Consider the following 16,320-nt stretch of genomic DNA (forward strand, 5'->3'; position numbering starts at 1 on the left):
TAACCTATAAAGCCTTACACGGCTTGGGACCACAATAGCTGATGGAGCGCCTCTCCCAACACAAACCTACCTGTATACTATGCTCAACATCTAAGCTGCCTACACCGAGGGAAGCTTGGAAGACAGCGACAAGGGAGAGGGCCTTTTTGGTGGCGGCCCCCAAATTATGGAATGATCTCTCTGACGACGCCTCCCTGGCGCCAACATTGTTATCTTTTCGGCACCAGGTTAAGACCTTTCTCTTCTCCCAAGCATTCGGCAGCATATGATAAGTTTTAATTGATCCTGGAATGGTTATGGGTGTTTGCTTTTGAGATTGTTTGTTTTAAGTTGTTTTAGATATATGTTTCTTTTGTGTATATTGTCTGTTCATGGTTTTTTATGTAAATGGTTTTTAATCTCTGTATACTGTATTTTTAATGTTTTTAATCTTTGTAAACCACCCAGAGAGCTTCGGCTATTGGGCGGTACAGAAATGTAAATCATCATCATCATCATTTATTTATTTATTTATTTATTTCATTTCTATACCGCCCAGTAGCCGAAGCTCTCTGGGCGGTTCACAAAAATTAAATCCAAGCAACACACAATAAAACAATTTAAAATATACAGAACATTAAAACCACAATACAACCACAATCAAACCTAGCAGCAGTGCAGGAGTTTAAAATACAGATTTAAAACAGCAAAGATAAAAATTTAGGAAGCTAAAATGCTAAAATGCCTGGGAAAATAAAAAGGTCTTCACCTGGCGCCGAAAGGAATACAATGTAGGCGCCAGGCGAACCTCACTAGGGAGCTCATTCCAGAGCCGGGGTGCCACAGCAGAAAAAGCCCTCCTCCTAGTAGCTGCCCGTCTCACTTCCTTTGGCAGGGGCTCACGGAGAAGGGCCGCTGAGGATGATCTTAAGGTCCGGGCAGGCACATATGGGAGGAGGCGATCCTTCAGGTAACCTGGCCCCAAGCCGTTAAGGGCTTTGAATGTTAACACCAGCACTTTGAATCGGGCCCGGAAATGGACTGGCAGCCAGTGCAGCTGGAAAAGTACTGGCGTAATATGAGCTCGCTGGCCAGTCCCTGTTAACAATCTTGCTGCCCTATTTTGGACCAGCTGCAGTTTCCGGCCCGTTTTCAAAGGCAGCCCCACGTATAACGCATTGCAGTAATCCAGACGAGAAGTTATCAGAGCATGGATAACCAGGCCCTTTAACATTTCACACAGATGAAAACGGATCATCATCATCTAAAGAATCCATAAACAACCATGAGTAGGGAATGATGACCACACAATAAATGCCTCGTGTAGAAAAGCCCTGTGTGATGAACACATGAGACGCATATGAGGTTCATGGGGGGAGGGGGTAAACAAGCCCTTTGCTTACGCCTTGACTCATACGAGAGTATGTCAGTAGACGGAGCCAATATTGAGAGATTTTCAAGCCCTTGCTAAGTTCAAAACATGGCCCATATTAAACACGAGTTGCCAATTCTGGCTTTAGAAGACATTGGTCTCACATCTCTGTGCCCTCGTCCCCCCTCCACACACACACACACACACCTTCTATACGTGACAGACTTATGTGGTACTTACTTGATTTACTGGTATAACAAGAAAGGCTCCTCCACCTGCACATTCTGTCACAACAGCAATAAAATGTGGGTTCACGGCACAGAAGTGGTTGTCATGGACGCTCTGGGTGATAGGCACACAGTCATAGCAGTTCTCCTTACTGGCTGCCTTGCCGTAAACATGGCGGAATTTTGAACTCCGATATTGAGGGTACCATGACATCTGCAATGTACAAAGAGAAAACCAGCATGAAGACACCAGGCCCTTTAACATTTCACACAGATGAAAACGGAGACACTCTTGTACATGCATACCACACACACACCCATTATTGCAACTATGATTACTGCCTGAGTCTCCCCAGCACACACGCACACGCACACACAGCACTACACATTGCTCAAGGTTCTTTGCTGACTGCTGTATTAATTGATCCTGCAATGGCCTGTCCTGAGCCGGTTTCCGAAGCAGGTATGTTAGTAAACTGACCCAGGTTGCAATCTGATGCATACTTACTTGGAAGTGAGGCCCACTGAACACCGCCTTAGTGGATGGGTTTTTACTCAGGGGGATGGGTTGGATTAGTTTTCAGATCTTACTGAAAGATCTGGGCTCAGGAAGACACTGCTCCACATCAGACTGGCTGATGAACTTAGTTGTTGTGTTGTGAACTTACGGTGTTGTGTAGAAGGGTCATGGGAAAGATGCTCCCCAAGAAACCCTGGACCAAGGTCAATGCCAAAACCTGGAACTGTGGTTGAAAACTGACTGGCAACCAGTAGAAATCTTACAGTAAAGGTATAATATGCTCCATGCATCCAACTCGTGCATCAACTGTCAGGCAGCTGCCTTCTGAGTCAACTGAAGTTTCCAAATAAGACATTCTTCAAGGGCAGTCACACATAGACTCCACTGCAATAATCAAACCAGGAAGTTACCGAAGGATGTAAGACAGCTGCCAGGTCCTAATGAGGGCAAGGTGGTGGTGTAGGGATACATACCATGTGTCCTGCCCCAACTGGAGCAGTCCTCCACAGAGGAGGAGCTGGAGGCCCCAGAAGCCCAGGGTACCCCAGGCCAGGGACTGCCACCAGACCCATAGGAGCCTGAAACCTCAGGGGATGTGGCCACAGGGCCATCCCTGCCAGGAGAAAGGGACTCTGCCTCTGAGGCAGAGGCTGAGCCACCCCCTGATCCCCAAGAGCATCGTCACCTCAAACAACAGGCTAGCAGAGCTCCTGTGCGAAGGAGTGCGCGCCTCCAGAAAAGGTCTCCTCAAGAGAAAGGGCCTCCTCTGATTGCTGCAGCTGAGCTCTGGGTGGGGTCAGGCTGGCTTTGGGCTTAAAAGCCTTCACTGGAAACCCAGCCAGGGCTGGAACAACTTGGTCCATCCAGCCTTTGCTGCATACCTTGCCCCCTGAATTGTGCCCTTTGACTGATGCTCTGTTTCTTGACCTTTTGGACTGCTCAGTGACCCTGCTTCTGGACCATGAAACATACCTGACTGATTTACTGTGTTTGACCTCTTGCGTGTTATCTTGGATTTTGACCACTCCTGCCTTAGCTTAAATATCCATGGCCTGAAACCTGTGTGCTTGACCATTCGCTTGCCAACTTAACTACTCTATTGCATCACTCCCTGCACTTGCTTACGAACAGCCAAGACTCGATCTAGGGCAGGACACCATGGTGCCTCAGTGGTCAAGTTTCCCTGAAGTATCTGAACATATATTTATAACTGCAGTTTAGACTAATTCCCAAAGATTTCAATGGGATATGTGGTTAGGATTGCAAGCTACAGAGTTCTACCAGTGAAAGTAAAAAGAATCTTATAATTCAGATCTTCTAGCTGGCTGTTTACCTATAAAGCTACAAGGGCAGCTCCTTCTATAGGTTCACTCATTCTCTTTTTTAAAAAAGTAAATGTTATTGTTTTCTAATAGCAGCTAATACAATCATCCTTCTTGCACTGGCATCACAATGTTACTCCTACCCAGCTCCTCATTTTAGGTATATCATCCCAGGATTTCCACTATGCATTTAAGCCTCTCATCAAACTAGCTGTATCCAATCATCTAATACACATCACCCATACTAAAACAAGCTTGTAAATAGCTACTCACCTGTGGCAAGTTAAAAATCGCCTCCAGGTGATCAGGCAAGAAAGCTTTTGAATACTTCCAGGCCATCAGTTTGTCATGAATAACTAATAGTGGTATGCATGGGAAAGTGGATTAGTAAACTAGATTGTGGCCTAGCCATTTCTGTGGACTTACTTGCCACATTGTACAAGAAAGAGGTGAAAGAGAAAAGGAAAGAGAGAAACCCACAAAGAAAACAACACACTCAAAGAATGTTTATGTGTCCTGTCCCCTTACCTAATTCTGTATGTGGAAGAGTCTGTATTTCTTCCTTTGCCATTTTATATGTCAGTACAAGGTGATGTTCATGGTTTAACAAAGACAGAAGCCCCATTCAGGTGTTTGGTACCCATGGGTACAGAATCTGTGAAGGGGTAATGAAAACACGCAAGCTAGCCCTGCCCCCTGGATGCTGGCCACATACCCCACTACCATGAATTTGGCATCAGTTTGTAGGGAACTTATGCGAGTGCAAATGTAGGCTTGCAGAGCTCCCTCCGTGAGGAGGGAGGACTGAGATTCTCATACTTGTGGAGAGAGCCCCCTTCAGACTGTCAGTGAATGCACATCAGCAAGGGTGTGTGGCTGACACACATATCAGCATCTAAGGGTCTGGCCATTCTTGCTACCCCCTTCATGTGTCCAGCACCAAACAGGTACCGAATGCCTGAATAAGGCTAGGATGTGATCAGACACCATTCTGTTCCCAACATATTAAAGAAGGAGGAATTTTTAAAAATTGGTAAGATGGGCAACATCTCACGGTGCCAGTTGAAACTCAGGAGGGGCTATTTTTGGACACAGAGACCTGGGGTGCTTCCAGAGAGGCATCTCCTAGCACTACCAATCAAAAGGCATTGTGCAGCTATTCCGTCTTTTCCTCCTTAATGGATTTTTTGTGGAAAGACAAAAGATGGAAGAAACATAGCGAAAACACAGGAGGGTTATAAGTGGAAGATGTCATCCAGACTCACTGTAAAATTATCTGAATGAAACAGGGCAATTCCACAATAAAAGCCTTGTTTGGAAGCACCCCTGCTTTGGACACAACATCCTCAGCTTGCTAAGCCACAGTTTAGCAAACTGGGAACCAGCGTCAGACCCATGTACTCTCTTCCTAAATCTGTCTACTCCCTTCACTCCTGGTTGGCTTAAACTACAGTTTTCCATTACATCCAAATTGGGAAACTATGCTTTAAAATGACCAGGTTTGGACAACATGCTGCAGCATATCCAACCCTTGGTCGGGGGTTATTGTGTCATGCAAACCCAGCGAGCATGGGTCATGCGAGGGTTAAACAATCCTCACATTACCCTAAAACAGACCATGGGTTGTTAAACCCTCGCATAAACCATGTTTGCCAGAATTGCATGAGATGACAACCTGCATGAGACGCAGGGGTTGCATATTTAAAATGGCAGCCACACACACACCCCACACGCGCCACAGCCTCATTGTGGGTTAAATAATGCAAACAGTCCCAGTGAGTTACTAATAAGAATTTTAAAATGTCTTTGTAAGCCAACATTAAACCACAGTTCCGTGTTTCAGATGTCATGGGATGCTAGTTTAAGCTAACCAGGTGTGAAGGGGGAAGGCCCAAAGCTCTTTCTTGGCCTGCTTTAACCATGGTTTTACAAGCCAGAATAGTTACATCTGAAAAGGTTCAGAGAGTGAAACCAGACCCACAATACCTCTTGTTCTTCCAGTATATGAGGGCCAAACTAGATATGACAGGGGGTAGAGGAGAGCTACTCTTTACATAGGAAAAACACACACATGTTCAGCTGCTTTAAAGAGTTTTCACTCAGTCCAGGTCTGATACGGGAAGTGAGCCAGGCTGGGAGAAAACCTCTTAAAATAGCAGAGCACAGCAAGATAAGGCATGGGAGGGTGACACGTTTTGCTACAAAACCACCCTGCATGCTCCTTTTCACATAAAGAACAGACCTACCCGGCTCCCACCTTATGTGCAAATAGAGCATACATGCAGACAAAATACACAAAGCTGCCTCTCAAGTCTAGTTTGGCCCTGAGTAGTTCTAGCTACACTTCTCACTATAGCCCTTTTCTTAAACTATCAACCCAAAAATGAATGCAACTGCAAGTGGGGCAGGGAAACAAGCACATTAAGATCCAATTTCTCACTCCATATTTTGTACTCTTTTTGCCTTTTTTCGTCACTGGCATGTAAAAATGTTTCTGAATGACTGATTTACTTCTCATTTGTTCTGTAACCCCTCAAACTCATTTTCACTCCATAAAGTTAATCAACCGCTGGTTATTTTGCGTTGGCAATGGAAATTTCAGACCAATACATTGTAGATTACTCCCTGAAATTACTAAAGATGGTTATGCTAAGGTTGCTCTTCCCATTCTTTCCTTCACGTCTCTCCCTTTACTGCCTCCTCTGTTGTTAAAATATAGATTGTAAGGTCCGTGGGGCTAGAACTTGTCTTTCTGACTTATTTTACATCAGGAATACACAATTTGTGACCCATCAAGCCAAACTTTGCCTACTACCAGTGTGGTAAACCTCCCATTTTTTGATACCTGACTGAGGGCCAAAACAGACATTATTTTAAATTGTGTCCAGCAGCTACAGCTTTTTTGTTTTTACTCTAGAGTAGGCATGGGGACCCCAATTTGGATCAAACTGACCTCTCTGCATGGGGGTAGAGGGGGCTTTTAAGATCCAGATGTGGGAGTTGTGGCTACTCTAGAGCAAAATGAACAAAAGATGTAGTTGCTAGATAAGGATTTCAAGTAATGTCTGTTGAGGACCTGAGCCTGCAAAATGGAACAGGTTATCTGGCCCTTGGCAACCAGGGGGGCAGGGGGGAAACATGGCCTGCCCTGGTGCCTTTACCAGCAATGATGTGCAGAAATCATCAGGTACAGCCCTCCGTAGCATGGAGAAACATTATCAGCTACTAACGTCTGCAGCTCAAGCTGATGTTAAAGGCACAAGAGCAGGCCAGGTAATAAAAAGAAATATATAGTCTGTGGGATACTCTGCCCATCACCCATATGTTGTGAATTACTATATGCCTGACGAGAACCTGCCCTGTTCTTGGCCAGCAACAAAAACAGGAAGCTTATCACTCCCCTGGAGGGTTGCCATATATGGCTGGTGGGCTGGCCTTGCGGGTCACAAATTGCGTAGGCCTTTATTACAGTGAATAAATAGTAAGAATAAAACAGTATCTTCTGAAACCACTTACCTTTCATTTATTTGCAATCTATTCAGAACAAATTAAATGTTTCTAGATGCTCCAATTGGTTATGTTCTGCCACTCTCAAGAAAGCAAATGTGTCGAATGATAATAAAAGAAAAATAATCAGGAATAAATTACTTCAGCAGCCCATGCTGACTACACACGTCTATCCCCAGCCTGCGCTGCTCATCCAGTGTGTACGGAGCAAACAAAACAAAGAAATCGGAACCTGAAACCTTGTCTGCTTGGGCGTGTCCATAGCTGCCTCCTTGCCAGTCAGGTGTATCAGCTCTGTTTGCAGTCTCTGCATGTTTACCTGTGACCTCAGGGTATCAGTTATCTACCCTGTTGTTTGATTAACCAGCTTGAGGGCACCAGCCAAAGCTCAAGTACAATGCCAAGGGCTTCCACTACCAGGGATTGGTCCTCAAGACAGACACACTTTGGGCCGGCCAGTTTCCTGTGCACTGTAGATGGCATTCTTTTATTTTTCTTTTCATTCTCTCTCCCCTACTCCCTTTTCTAATACCAGCAAAAGAACAAAGCAGATTATGTTAAACCACCCAGACTCTGGTGGTGCTGGTGCTGGCGGTGGAGGAGGAACCATGTTGTTCAGTCATTAAGTCGTGTCCGACTCTTCGTGACCCCATGGACCATAGCACGCCAGGACACGCCTTCCTGTCCTCCGCTCTGTCCCAGAGTGTGCTCAAGTTCATATTCATTGCATCAGTGATGCTATCTAGCCATCTCATCCTCTGCTGTCCCCTTCCCCTTTTGCCTTCAATCTTTCCCAGAATCAGGGTCTTTTCCAGGGAGTTTTCACATTAGGTGGCCAAAATATTTGAGCTTCAGCTTCAGTATCTGTCCTTCCAATAAGCAGTCAGGGTTGATTTCCTTTAGGATTGACTGATTTGACCTCCTTGCAGTCCAGGGGACTCGTAAGAGTCTTCTCCAGCACCACAGTTCGAAGGCATCAATTCTTCGGCGCTCAGCCTTCCTTATAGTCCAGCTCTCACAGCCATACATTACTACTGGGAAAACCATAGCTTTGATTAGACGGACCTTTGTCAGCAAGGTGATGTCTCTGCTTCTTACTATGCTGTCTAGGTTGGCCATAGCTTTCCTCCCAAGGAGCAAGCATCTTTTAATTTCATGGCTACAGTCACCGTCTGCGGTGATCTTGGAGCCCAAGAAAATAAAATCTGTCACTGCTTCCATTTCTTCCCCTTCTATATGCCAGGAAGTGATGGGGCCAGATGTCACGATCTTAGTTTTTTTAATGTTGAGTTTCAAACCAGCTTTTGCATTCTCCTCTTTCACCCTCAACAAGAGGCTCTTTAGATCCTCTTCGCTTTCTGCCATTAGGGTGGTATCGTCTGCGTATCTGAGGTTGTTGATAATTCTCCCAGCGATCTTAATTCCGACCTCTGATTCATCCAACCCGGCGTTTCTCATGATGTACTCTGCATATAAGTTAAATAAGCAGGGCGACAATATGCAGCCTTGTCGTACTCCTTTCCCAATTTTGAACCACTCGGTTGTTCCATGTCTGGTTCTTACTGTTGCTTCTTGACCCTCGTACAGGTTTCTCAGGAGACAGGTAAGGTGGTCTGGTACTCTCATCACTTTCAGAATTTGCCGGAGTTTGTGGCCCTGGAGTCATGTGCATGTGTGTGTGTGAACACTGGTCTCCCCAGTCCACATTCAATACTCTGTCCATTATACCACACTCTGGTTTGAATCCCAGCTCAGCCACAAAACTCTAGGGACAGCTGTTCTCTCCTAGCCTAGCCCGCCTCACAGGGAAGTTGTGCTTCTATACTGGGGGTTGGGGTGGTGGTGAGGGGCAGGGGGAGAAAACCATGTATGCTGCCCTGAGTAGGATTTCAAATCATAGTCTTTGGGTTTTAATTAGGGCTGCGAGGTGGAATTGATCTGTGCTAGGAAAAACGATGGAAGATGGAAGAAGCAGAGGGAAAACACAGGTGTGTTATGAAGGGAAGATGACTTCATCTGGAACACCCCCACCCCATCCCCAAAATTCCATGAACGAGGCAGAGCAATAGCACCAGGACTGGATTATCCACTAGGCACAACAGGCACAGTGTCTAGGGCCTACGAAACGTCCAAGTGCCGATGGAAAAGTTTGGGGTCTACAAAAAGATTCAATTCAATTAAAGAACATTATTGTTTGAATTAGCAGTTTACTCACACACATACAGGCAGGGCCAGAAATATTGGACCAAGGATAACTGTTTTGGCAGTTGGCCTCTGTTGTTGTTGTTGTTGTTGTTCAGTTGTTCAGTCGTGTCCGACTCTTCGTGACCCCATGGACCATAGCACGCCAGGCCCTCCTGTCCTCCGCTCTCTCCCAGAGTGTGCTCAAGTCCATATTCATTGCATCGGTGATGCTATCTAGCCATCTCATCCTCTGCCATCCCCTTCTCCTTTTGCCTTCAATCTTTCCCAGCAACAGGGTCTTTTCCAGTTAGTTTTCTCTTCACATTAGGTGGCCAAAATATTTGAGCTTCAGCTTCAGGATCTGTCCTTCCAATGAGCAGTCAGGGTTGATTTCCTTTAGGATTGACTGATTTGACCTCCTTGCAGTCCAGGGGACTCGTCCTGACTTCGCTCCCATCTGGGTGTGTTTCCTTTCAACTTCAGTGTGGTGGTGTACAGAGGCCAACTGCCAAAACAGTTATCCTTGTTCCAATATTTCTGGCCCTGACTGCATATCTTAAGTATCTATAAATTAAACATTAAGTTTGCAGGTTTTTGTTAGCAAAATCACAGGTTACATCTTCAGATTTCTTTCTTTTTTTTGCAAAAGCTCATTCTTAGTTGAGAGGGATGCAATTGAAGATCGCCAGTTTTGTTTCCATGGCTGACCTAAAACAGTTCTTTATACATTTCAACTTTGAAAAAGAGCACTCCACAACTTGTTCCAGAAATGGGAAGATACATTCTAAACACAATGCCGACATTCGAAAAACTTGTCATCAACTTGTCCATTATTTATGGAATGTTCATTTCTGCCACAGATTTCCTATCTGCATGCATACGTGTGTACAACAGAAATTTATCTATGAACGCATGTTCGAAATCTGATGGATAGATATCTATCCTTGCTCTAGAGGTCACTTCATCATTGGATATAAACCACTCCACAAGAAAAATAAACCTTTCAATGAGCACGGAGTATGCTGCTCTCTGTCCGCCCAACTCAATGATAAGTTCATCCATTATAAACTAGAAGGACTGTGTGCAGAATTTGTCACTGGCACTCAAACCTGACTCAATATTATCCATGCTAACATCATATGCTCAGTCATTTGTGTTGTATTGTGTAGTCTCCTTGTCAAGGGTTCCCCTTGGGGTTCCCTATGGATATGTTGGAGGCTAGAATCTTCCAAGGGCTGTGCCCCACTAGCCCAAGGTAACACACACTGCCCTATCTATGATTATGGGACCTGTACAATGTAAATATTTATCTATAGCTCTATCTTGAGGGCCTGTGATTATGAGAGTGCCTAGGGCCTACACAAACTTTAATCTGGCCTTGGATGTCACAATAAAAGCCTTGTCTGGAGCACCCTAAGTGTGTCTTTTTCACAGGTTAATATCACATAATATGTGAACATTGATGCTATCATGTTTCTGGAGCAATTTAGGAAATGCTTAGACGGGGAACAGAATCTGAAATATTTTTACATATTCTGTTCATCTGTATTCCACCCTTCCTCCAAGGAGGTCTGGACAGAACACATGGAGCTACCTCATTTTAGCTTCCCCCTATTAAGTAGGTTTGGCTGGAGGGTTGTGAGATTTCAGAGTTGGACAGACATTTCAGCATTTTAAACTTCTTCTCAGGGCCAAACTAGATGACTAGTTTGATGACTAGATAACTAGGTGCCAGGTGAACCTCTCTAGGGAGCTCATTCCACAACTGGGGTGCCACAGCAGAAAAGGCCCCCTTCCTGGTAGCCACTCACCTCACTTCCTTTGGCAGGGGCTCCTGGAGAGGGATCCCTGAAGATGATCTTATGGTCCAGGCAGGTACATATGGGAGGAGGTTATCCTTCAGATAACCTGGCCCCAAGCCATTTCAGGCTTTGAATGTTAATACCAGCACTTTGAATTGGCCTGGAAATGGACTGGCAGCCAGTGCAGCTGGTAGAGTACTGGCATAATATGATCTCGTTGGCCAGTTCCTGTTAACAATCTCGCTGCCCTGTTTTGGACCAGCTGAAGTTTCTGGACCGTTTTCAAAGGCAGCCCCAGGTATAACACATTGCAGTAATCCAGATGAGAGGTTATCAGAGCATGGATAACTGTAGCTAGGCTATCTCTGTCCAGATAAGGGCGTAGTTGGTGTATCAGCCTTGTGTATCTACACTATTCCGATATACCACAGTGCCACCTAGAGGTTATGTAGTGGAAAAGGAGGAAAGGAAATGCTCTTCATGTAGTGCTCGGATCTTACTTCTGTGACAAAATTGAAAGTAGATAACTGCGAATTAACAGCCAATTAACAGCCTTGTGTAGAAAAGCTCTCAGGATCTGTGCTGCACAAAATCTGGCAATACTTTGGCTGAGAGATGCTGACTCACTTAATGCTAACCAATGAGCTTCCTGACTAAGAGGGGATTTGAACCCAGGTCTCACTGGTTCAGTGTGCAGCACTTTTTCCTAGTACACCATACTGGCTCTTCAGCTTCAACAGGTTCTGTGGGTTGCAAGATATAACCAAAATCTGGATATACAAAATAACAACAATGAGCCAACCATGTTACATTGATTGTTAATTACAATTTGTATTTAAATAAGGATTTGTGAATGGTGAATTCATAAGTAATAGATGGATTGAATATATAATAATACAAAGGCCTGGTAATGAAACGCTTAATTGAACATTCAGTAAGATATGCTGAAAATAAATTAGGACATGCACATTAAAATACTATATTAAAATGTTTATTTCAAAATGTTATAAACTGCACTTTCATCCAAAAATGGATTCCAGGGTGGTATACATAAACAATTAAATATTCAATACAGTATTAAAATAACATAAAACTTTAACAATAATACCATAAAACTGAAAGGTATAAAACTATTCAACCAGTTAAAAATACAATGGACTGGATCCAGATTTGGTCACGTGTAGGGAAGACCCTTTAAAATCAGTGAGATTTAACTTTGTCATGATGAACTTGTCCATTGATTTCAATGGGTATGTTCGAAGCACAACTAAATTTGGACCCAACCCTATACATTTGAAATGCCTGGACAAATAAAAAGGTTTTAACCTGGCGCTGGAAAGAGTAGAATGATGGTTCCTGGTGTACCTCCCTTGGGAGGGCATTCCAAGGTCAGGGGGCCACCACAGAGAAGGACCTTTTTTCTTTCTTTTTTTAGAACCTGTTGGAATCTCTCTGAATATTCTGTGGTAAGACGTTTCTTGGCAGGATTTGTGGCATTGATTTCTCAGCATATAAACAACAATGTGAAAGAAGGGATTATGGGTGGGATAAGATTCGAGTTCTCAGGAGCTTTGTATGCAGTCATTCATGTTTCATATAGTCCATGACCAGGTCATATCAAGCTGCAGGCAAGTGCAACCTATACCCCATTTGTGCCCACGCACAATTTAATTGCAAGCTGTATTTCGCAACAGAGACGTCAACTTGTGAATAATGAAGCTCATACCTGGCTTTTGTTCCACCCAATTACAGAGGCACAGTTGTTCCACCATATAGACAAGAGCACATAGAGCAATGTGGTCTAATTCCTTTATCTATGCAGTCCAGGGCAGACAGGATACTACCTATGCAGTCCAGAGCGTAATCTCTGTAAATAAGAGTCTATTATATTAGTATCTGTAGCCCACATTATGTTGTCTCTGTAACAGACTCTACATTATTACAAGCATGACTTGTTTGTTGGCCAAAATGAACTATATATACTGAGTGTGGAGAACAGTGGAATCGAATGAAGAATACCGTGGTTGGTGATACGTTCCATTGACGTTATACTGATTATGGGGAGTGGGGCGTACCTGTTCCATTAACTCTTTTTTTTTTTACATTATATAGTAAAGTTGTCTATTAACAACTTTAACTAACAGCTAATCAACAGATTAATCAGACTGAATATTTTAAAAATGCCATTGCATTGATCCAATCCAAACCAATCAGCAGCATCCCCTGCCCACACACAAATCTTTCTTCTGTTCTTGCCCATTTGACACCCCCCAACACACACCCTTCCAACTCCCCCCCACCCCATTCCCTTTGTTCCACTTGCAGACATTCCCTTTGTTCCACTTGCACACACATTCCCTTTGTTCCACTTGCAGCAGAATGAAACCACCATATTACCTTTACATGAGAAAGGTATGGTGTATATCTATGGACAGATAGTACTAAATTAAATCCAAACAAAATTAGGTCAAACGACTCATAAAATAGGGTGGGAGAGAATGAGAATGAGAGAGAGAGAGAGAGAGAGAGAGAGAGTGAGAGAAGGAAAGTATCTAGGGATGTTTTAGTGAACTGACCTCCAAACATTCAGAACCAGGGTTGAGATGCTATTGAAGGTGTTATATTTTTTCTCTTTTATATACCACCCATTCCTTGGAAGCCTGACCACATAACTCAGGGAGCCAAGTATGAGTCTTCGTGGGTGTGACAAATTTCCACACTTGCAAGATATTTTGCACAGCTATTATGCTAGGAAGGCTCTGTGGAGCCATGCTGACTGTAGGGCAGAAAATGTTTGCTGCTTAGCAAATGCCAAAAACCTCCCTTTGTGTTTGAGGCACCATACCTGCAATCTATTAGCCAAGGTGAGGGACCCTAGAAACATCATTAGGTGATGCAACAGGGCCACTAAAGAGAAGACTGCCAGATCCCCTGAAGTTAAGACCCTGATGTGCAGGAGATGGAGCCTGTCAGCTAAGAGGTGATGTCTGGTATATCAGAAGGTGGAGCCTGGGAGAATAGGGGCAGAGCCTAGGGGTGCCTTGTTATGGGTATGAGGGATGAACCAGGGGACAGAATTCAACTGTCATCACCAGCAGCCATTCCATACAGAGGGAGATGAGAGGGAGAGCAGCGTCATTCCACTAGGCCTGCTGAAAGACCTCCCTCATGAAGCCTCCTTCTCCTTCAGCTGTCACCACCAGCAACCATACCAGCAGGCTGTATGGAGGGAGATGAGAATGAGAAAAGGACCATTCCACTAGCCCTGCTAAAACAATTAATTTCTTCCCTCCCTGTTCCTTTTTCCTTGTGTATCACGCCTTTTTAGATCGTAAGGCTGTGGGCAGGGACTGTCTTGTTTAACTGATTACACGTAAGCCACTCTGGGAGCCTTTTTGGCTGGGGAGCAGCATAAAAATACTTCAAATAAAAAAATAACCTGCTGTGCCTCAGCATGGAGCCTGATGGACATGAGTAGATAGCGAGGCGTTTGACGTTTATGGCATACATCACACACAAGATGGAAATAGGGTGGTGGATGGTGATGGAGTCAATAGCAAATGCTCCCAAGCCAAGCATAAAGTAGTCTGCCCACTTCACTGGATTCTGGTCCCTCACCTTGAGAGTCTACTCCTTCCCTGGAGACCGTGAGGAGAAAGATAAATTCCAAAACTTCAGGTCGTACTTTGAGACTTGAAGGGCATCTCTACACCAGCCTAAAATCCTGCATTTAAAACGGGGCTTTCTGCTTCCGTTTTAAATAGTTCTAGAAGGTGTTGTAGGTCTTCATAGAACCAATCAACCTCAGCTTCTTTGGCCTCAGTGGTTGGGGCATAGACTTGAATTACTGTGATGCTACATCCCATGTCTCTAGCTATGAGGCTGCTACTGATATATGACAAGGACAATGACAAACTACAAAACAATGAACTCCTATGGGCAACAGCAAGGATGGAAATTGCAGACAGCTGGAAAGGAACACACAAACCCACATTACAGCAATGGTACCTCAGAGTATGGTCCATCGCTCTTATGGAAAAGCTAACCAAAGTCAAAAAAGCAACTAGGAACGTTAACTATAAACAAGACTTCTATGCAACTTGGCATCAATTTATAACATACATGATTAGGCACAAGGAAACATTAAAACCACCACAGACTCATGGTCAATTATGTTAGGATTTGTTAGGATACCAGGATATGAATGTGGTAGGGTAAATGAATAGAGTATAGGTGAGGCAATCTCTGTATTGAAATGCAGGATATTGATGACAGATGGTAGTCAATGTATTCCCAAGTTGTCTTATTGCTTATTAATGTTTTGTTTTAAAAAATCAATAAAAATTAATGATAAAAAATGCTACTTCCCACGTAAATATGCACATATGCTGAAAGCTTCAATAAAGTTTTGGGTTCATCCACATTGTTAAGACTTGGCAGTGACCACAACAAAAATACTTGTAGGACATTCCAATGGGCAGTAAATGCTGCCAGTGCATTAGTGGGACCCATCACTAGCGCAACGGGAAGTTAAGCGGATCCTTAAGCAAATGGAAATGAGCAGAACCGCTTGTTTGCAGAACAGGGCAGGTCAGCAGACTCGGTTTAGGTCCACTGACCTCTGCCATCCCAGAAACGAGCATTTCCACTCATTTCCAGGGTTGCTTTGGGAAGTGCTACCTCCATGTAGTGCTAGCGATAGGTCCACTGGTGTGACAGAAACAAGGGGAATGCAGCAGCAGTACTGGATAGTGCCCAACAGAATCCATTATCAGGATTATGTACAGCAACTTATTCTGGATTGAATTAGACTTAACATTAGACTTAGATTACTGCAATGAACTCTTTGCAGGGCTGCCTTTGAAGACGGTTTGGAAGCTGCAGCTCATGCAAATGCTAACAGAGACCAGAACATTCAAACATATAAGACCAACACTGGCCCGCTTGCACTGGCTGCCTATATACTTCCAAACTCAATTCAAGGTGCTGGTTTTAACCTATGAAGTCCTACATGGCTTGGGACCGCAATACCTGACGGCACGCCTCTCCCGAAACAAACCTACCCGTACACTACCTTCAACATCTAAGGCCGTCCTCCATGTGCCTCCTCCAAGGGAAGCTTGGAAGGCAGCAATGAGAGAGATGGCCTTTTCAGTGGTTGCCCCCCATCTGTGGAACAAGCTCCCTGATGAGGTCTGCCTGGCACCAACATTACTATCTTTTAGGTTCCAGGTTAAGACTGATCTCTTTTCCTAGACATTTGACAGCACATTATGAGTTGTAATTGGTCCTGGATGTGTCTTTAGTTATGACTGATAGTTCAATGTTGTTTTTAATTATATGTTGTTTGTGTATATTGTCTGTGCTTTTTTGTAAATGGCTTTTAAATTTTTTATATTGTACATAA

The 16,320-nt window shown here is 44.1% G+C and overlaps 1 protein-coding gene across 2 annotated transcripts in view; it reads right to left on the reverse strand.

Annotated features, from left to right (window-relative positions):
• CORO2A (coronin 2A) overlaps positions 1–16,320 on the reverse strand; it is an 82,545-nt gene that overhangs the window by 23,310 nt on the left and 42,915 nt on the right. The window contains exons 1-2 of one of the 2 annotated variants that reach the window (XM_084835003.1): positions 6,937–7,127; positions 1,592–1,792 (exon numbers count right to left, since the gene is read on the reverse strand). In XM_084835003.1, the coding sequence (XP_084691129.1) occupies positions 1,592–1,792 (201 nt within the window). In that variant the 5' untranslated portion in view covers positions 6,937–7,127. Of the gene's footprint in view, positions 1–1,591; positions 1,793–6,936; positions 7,128–16,320 lie in introns of those variants that run through there. The other variant, XM_084835002.1, reaches the window with a different exon arrangement.

The sequence above is a fragment of the Heloderma suspectum genome, chromosome 2 (genome assembly GCF_057233095.1).
Source record: "Heloderma suspectum isolate Gila_16-S chromosome 2, 16-S_ref, whole genome shotgun sequence".
NCBI lineage: Eukaryota > Metazoa > Chordata > Lepidosauria > Squamata > Helodermatidae > Heloderma > Heloderma suspectum.